At 40.8% G+C, this 6627-nt stretch overlaps 1 protein-coding gene across 1 annotated transcript in view; it reads left to right on the top strand.

Annotated features, from left to right (window-relative positions):
- The window catches only part of LOC119417964 (cytochrome P450 2K1-like), a 6271-nt gene extending 4793 nt beyond the window's left edge, over positions 1-1478 (top strand). The window contains exons 4-5 of the mRNA XM_037685211.1: positions 1283-1290; positions 1428-1478. Of these exons, the coding sequence (XP_037541139.1) occupies positions 1283-1290; positions 1428-1478 (59 nt within the window). The remainder of the gene's footprint in view (positions 1-1282; positions 1291-1427) is intronic.
- The last annotated feature ends 5149 nt before the right edge of the window (positions 1479-6627 follow it).

Raw genomic sequence — 6627 nt, 5'->3', positions numbered from 1 at the left:
TGGATGGATGGATGGATGGATGGATGGATGGATGGATGGATGGATGATGGATGGATGGATGGATGGATGGATGGATATTCAAGTGGCTGAGAGTTACACTGTGGAGATTTGTTATTTTTTTTCTGAGGCAGTGAAGAGTGGCGGATCGTGGCAAGCGGAGGGAGCCATTTTATCCACCACCAGTTGCAATCGAGGAGCCAGGGGGTGGCCAATGGTGGCCTTGGCCCCATAGATTAATCTTTGACCACCCCGTTCATTTGAAGAAACCATTCTTTTAAGCATTTTTAAAACTAGAAAGCACAGTTTCCTCAAATAATAGGGGCGGCCAATTTACATATTTACATGATGGGAGCCATCTTGGATTTTGATGTGGCAACCCAGTTTAAGAAACTTTCTTACACCTAGATGAAGCAACGCAAAAAACCAGAAGTTGGTATCTCACTTATTTTAAAAGTTTTCACAGCACGGCTGGTCGGGCTGCAGGCCAAGTCCCGCTCTCGCTCCGTAACGAGGCACCAAAAAGAAAAGTGCTGAATGACTTTGCCGAGACTTGTTGAAGAATAAACTGAAATGTTTCAATTAAAATGAGCAAAACTGTTTCTAACAGCTAAAATCAGCAAGACTTTTACTTTAAGCTAAAAATAACCAAACAGTAGCTGAACGCTAAAATCAACTAAACTGCTTCTAAAAGTTTAGTGACAACAAAGGTGGTATTTTATGAATTGATTAGTCTGACAGAGTTTGTGTTAATGATGTTTTTAACAACATACAACCAAAGAAAGACCTGCAGGAGTTGACTACACCGTTATTTCTTCAAACTTCTTCTGTTGCGTGATGTGTGAGCTGAGGTGAGAGCAGGGAACAGGTGGAAGAGAATCTGGAGAGGTGGAGGTATGCACTTGAAAGAAGAGGATTGAAAGTCAGCCGTAGTAAGACAGAGAGGGAGGAGGTGGAACAGTGAGGCTACAAGGAGCAGAGGTCACAAAGGTGCAGGACTTCAAGGACTTGGGCTCCACTGTCCAGGAACGTTTGATTTCTAATGTTCTTTAACTTTGGAGACAAATAACTTCAGATGAACGTTAAATTTAAACTGACAGCTCTGCATGAGGTAAGAAATGACCGAGCAGGAAAACAGCAGTCACACAAAGGAACTTATTCATGTAGGAAGTTGTTGTTGTGCAACAATTTAAGCTGTTTGCTTCAGTTTGGACAAGAAAAAAAGAAACACCATGGTTGAATTTAGACAAATCAAACTGTCTTTTTTCCTCGTTCTCATTCTCAGGTCTTCAGGTAAGAGTGGATTCATTTTATTGTTTTGTTTGTTCTTTGTAGAATTCACTCTTTCTCGTTTTTAGCTCTGTATTTAGTAAGATAGTCACACTTCCTGCTTTGCCTCTTTCTCTGTTATTCTCTTGTTTCTTTCACAGCAACAGCGCTTCAGTCCGTCTTTGTCAGAGAAGGAGGCAAAGTCACTTTAACTTGTAAGGCTGTGGTAGATCAGGTCAAATGTAACCGCACCACCTGGTCCTTCAGCCGTTACACCGGGTCCGCGGCTGAAGATCTGGTCAAACGTGGAAAGATTGTAAAACATCTGGCGCACGGAGCTAACTTGGACAAGATGACTTTAAAAGCAAACTGCTCTCTGCTGATCCAAAGGGCCACAGCTGAGAATGCTGGTCGTTATTTCTGCCTGCAGGAGAAGCAGAAACAGAACCAAGTGGATCTGTCCGTTGTTCAAAGTAAGTATTCGAAGGTTCGTCCCAAACTTTACAGCATGCAAGTTCTGAAAACGTCTGGACGTTGTTTAAAGTGTAAATAAAAACAGAACGATATGATTTGTAATTTTAATAAACACACATTTTGTTCCCAACACGGTCAACAAGATCATTTGAGAGCGGCTGAATCTGTCAGAAGTAACGATGGTTAGAGGTCCGGTCTGCAGAAACCGTGTCTAAAAGTATTTTCAAATAATTTTCCTCAGAAGACTTTGAACATCCTCATCCACAAATACTGATTAAAGCTCTATCACGCAAAGAGGAAGCCATATGGGACCTGCAGTCAGAAATGTTAAATAAAATTAAAAAAAAAACTTGCATTTAACTCCAAAAACTTAGAAAACTGTTCTGTGGTCAGATTAATTGAAATTTTAGTTATTTGTTTTAATGTACCGATGCCATGTCCTCATATTAAAGAGAAGCAGGACCATCCAGCCTGACATCAGCACATAGTTCAAAAGCCTGCCTCTCTGATGGTATAGGGGTGCACTAGTGTCTCTGGCACGAGCAACTTACACATATGGAAAGGCACCATGAAATACAACAAGATGCAGATAGTATTGCTATAAATATACAAATATATAGTTTTAGAACGCCATGGTGGAGCCAGGACTGTTGAACAGCAAGAAATCAACATTCTCCTCCAAAAGCTCCAACAGCTGGTCTCCTCTGTCCCCAGATGTTTACAGATGGTTGTCAGAAGAAGAGGGGGTGATTCACTCAGGGAACCCAGAACAACTGTTGCTGCCATAAAATTCAAAAATACCTTTTTTATTGTGCAATTTTTTTAGTTTGCCATTCGATACATTTACTATGATCCGTTATGAGGGGGAGTGGTGGCGCAGAGGTTAGAGAAGGTGGGCCTTTGATGGGAAGGCCGTCAGTTCAACTCCCTGGACTGACAACATCAAAATGTGGGTGGGAAAGGTGAAACACCCACCTGTCTCCACCCTCATAAGCCCCACTCTGGGTCCCTGAGCATGGCCCTGAACCCCCATCATCTGCTCCCCGGGCGCCCTAGATGCAGCTCCCTGCTCCACACAGAGGCTGCGGTAGCTCGGGGGTCTGTGGTTGCATCATGAAGGGCGTCCGGAGTCAAACTCATCCCCAAGTCTTCGTGGGAGTTAGTTCACTGTGGCGACCCCTGAAGAAAGAGCAGCCGAAAGAAGAACAGATAAACAAACTATGCTTCATTACAAATAAAACATATATATTTATTTAATTTGCAAACCTTTGTATTTTGTTTCTATTTACATTTTATCCACAGCTTTCCAACTATTTCCATAATTTATCTTATTTGAACTGCGGCTGTACCCGACTTGTTCTGTAACCTGTTGTCTTTGTTTTCCTCCAACAGTTTCTGAACACAAGAACGCTGACAGGGTGACGCTCACGTGTTCTGTTCTGACATATGGTCACGCCAATCTCAAAATAAACTGGCTTTTAAATAATCAAGAAATCGATAAGGCCAATAAAGAACTGGTGACACAAAAGTCCCATCGTTCTGCCAACGTGACCTTCTTAACGACTCATTTCGTTCGTCAACTGAATTATAAGTCCCTGAAGTGTAAAGTGGGGGGTGCAGAGCGGCGGTTCACCTTCGGGTCTCGAGCCTCAGGTGAGAGTATCAGCTGTTTATATGATTTTATCTGGACCAGATGCAAGTATCAATTAATGTTGATCATTTTCTCTCAAATAGGAAAAGAACACGCAACATCTGAAATCATCGACGCCACACCGGAATCATCTGGTAAGTTTCATTAAATATTTTTGAACATGTCTGTTTTTCCTTTACGTATTTTTGGAGTTAAATGCAAGGCTTTTTAAATTTAAATAACTTTTTTTTCATCAGTTGGGTTATTTGTACCACTAGGAATGAAAAAGGTTCATTGTTCTCTCTAAGTTTAGATGTTTTTGCCCCAGGTGATGTTAAATATCTGAGTCTTGTTCACGAGCGATGGCGAGATGTAGCAGAAAGTAGACTAAAGGATCAGCGTCGTGTCTGCTGTTTTGAGGGCGTTGCTCCGTTCAGTCGTGGTGAAGAAGGAGCTGAGACAAAAGTGAAGCTCTTGATTTTCTGATAAAAGTCCTAACCTCAAATGTGGTCATGAGGTGTGGATCATTACAGAACAAGTGTCTGAAATCAGCTTCCTCTGTGGAGCCGGGCTCAGCCTTAGAGATAGGGTGAGGATGGAGCTCCATCATCTGAGGGGAGAGTGGAGTAGAGCTGCTGCATCAGAAGGAGTCAGCCAAGGTGGTTTAGCCATCTGATTAGAATGCCTCTTAGGTGTGTCTGGAGTTTTTTCAGGTGTGTCCCATAGGAGGACACTCCCAGGCAGATCTGGAATTTGCTGTATCCTCACATTGAGATCCCTCCAGGAGAAGCTGTGTTGCAGGGAGAGGGATGTCTGAGTGGATGGATGGATGGATGGATGGATGGATGGATGGATGGATGGTGCTCTCCTCCACCTGCGTAATATCAGTAAAATTGAAACATCTGATCTAAAAATGAAGCAGAAAAACTGTTCCATGCATTTGTCACGTCTAGACTGGACTATTGCAATGGTTTATTATCTGGGTGTCCAAATACTTCTTTAAAACGTCTTCAGTTGATCCAAAATGCTGCTGCCAGAGTCTTAACTGGAGTTACTGGGAGTCTGGGAGAGATCATATCTCCAGTTTTAGTTTCTCTCCATTGGCTCCGTGTCAAATCCAGAATAGAATTCAAAATCCTACTTCTAACCTACAAAGCTCTCAACAACCTAGCTCCATCTCATATTACAGATCTTATTGCTCCATATTTTCCTAACAGAGCACTTCACTCTCAGACTGCAGGTTTACTCGTGGTTCCTAGAGTTTCTAAAAGCAGAACGGGAGGAACATCTTTCAGTTGTCAGGCTCCTCTCTTGTGGAACCAACTTCCAGTTTCAGTCCGTGAGGCTGACACATTGTCCAGTTTAAGACTGGGATTAAAACTTTCCTTTTTGATAAATCCTATAGTTAGGCGTAGCTTGGGTTTCATGCTATAGGCTTGGACTGCTGGAGGACGAATTGACCACATGTCCTCTCTCTGCTGCCCTCTTTACTTGCTCTACCTGTTTGTATTTGTAATTATTTCTATCTTAACATGTTTTTTTGTCCTTCCTCCTATAGAAAGTACACCTGGACTATAGAAACCACACCTGGACCGGTCATTCTGTGTTTGTTTGTGTCTACTTTCTGTTCCTTTCAAACCCAGCCGTTCGAAGCAGATGGCCACTCGTCCTGAGCCCGGTTCTGCTGGAGGTTTCTTCCTGTTTAAAGGGAGTTTTTTCTTTCCACTGTCTCCTTTGTGCTTGTTCAGGATGGGAGACTGTGATGAAGTGAAGACTCAACACAACCTGCTGCTTCCTCAGACAACGAAATTTTACTAATTGGCTTTTATAATGTATGGGATTTTTTTTTTCAGTGCCCTGAGCCGACTTCTGTTGTGACATAGACTTGAATGATGGTCTGAGTAAAACCTTGTGTCTTTTCAGTTTTCTTCTCTTTGATGTCCAGAAACATAAACCTGACACTGTTCGGGTCTTCCTTTAGGGTTATGGTGGTTGTACGTGATCGTGGCTGTTGGTGTGGCAGCCATCGCAGCTGTTGCGCTTCTTGTAAGACGGAGGAAAACTAACAAAGGGAAGAAGAACACGCAGATTGATGAAAACATGGTGAGTTTTTATTTTTTAATAAATACAAAATTAGACCCTTACCTATCAAACCAGTTCTTTGCTAGGTTAAAAAAAAAAAACTGGTGAGAAAACACTGGTTGTTTTTAAACCTTTATATTAATATAACAATTGTGAAATTTGGACAAAAGCGTGTTTATTTAAACTGATCAGAATATAAGTTACCACACAATTTATTAACAAATTAGCATCAGCAGGTTTCCTCAGCCTATCTAAGACATCTGAGGCTCCTTAAAACCTGATTTAATTTGGCCAGATGTGTTTGAGTGATCTAATCAATCTGTTAATCATTAAAGAGTCGGATCAATACATCAGAAATTACAATAGCAGGACTTTAAAAAAAATTTTTTTTTACATTTTGGCCTTATTTTTTAACTTTTAAACTTTTGAAAGTTGATCAAATCTTTCCAAAATACTGTTGTTTTATTTACTTGTACAATATGAACAGGAGCAGTAAACCTGGAGATGTGTTGATGTGTGGCACATTCAAACCTGACAGAACCTAAAATAAACTTCTTTTATTCCTTTTCCTGGGGAAGAACTCATCAGTAACTCCAGAAACAAGTGAAAACACAGAATTCAAACATAAATCCATTAACTTGTATGACAAACACATTAACAAATAAATCAACTTATAGTAATACAGTATTTATTAATGTCAAAAGCATCCTGAATGAAGCCATAGCAGGACTAAAAGAGATTTGATCTGATAAGATAAAGAGGTGAACAAAAGAGTAAAAAAAAAAAAAATAAATCCTAAGACTCAGTATTTGTATCCATACATTGTTGAACAGTAAGTTTTCTTCACCGTGTAGGAAGATACTGATGTTAACATTTCCTACGCCTCCATTGGTCACTCTGGGGAAACCAACCATCAGGTACGTCCTCACGTGTTCATGTCAAATTAAAGTTATGGAGGGAAAATATTTTGAATATTAAATCTTGTGTAAATGTGATTTTTGATGCTGCAGTTTTGTGTTTCTGTTCTTGTTTCATCACATCCCTGCAGGTTCGGCGTACTCAAGCTGCAGTGACCTACAGCTGTGTCAAAGTTGGACCATCCACTGATCCCAGCAACCTCTATGCTACAATCAACTAATCATACTTAAAAAACTCGTTATATATATATATATATA

The sequence above is a fragment of the Nematolebias whitei genome, chromosome 12, assembly GCF_014905685.2.
Source record: "Nematolebias whitei isolate Nwh7 chromosome 12, NemWhi1, whole genome shotgun sequence".
Taxonomy (NCBI): domain Eukaryota; kingdom Metazoa; phylum Chordata; class Actinopteri; order Cyprinodontiformes; family Rivulidae; genus Nematolebias; species Nematolebias whitei.
Note: the sequence above shows the minus strand (reverse complement) of the source record. Positions and strands in the feature narration are given on the sequence as shown.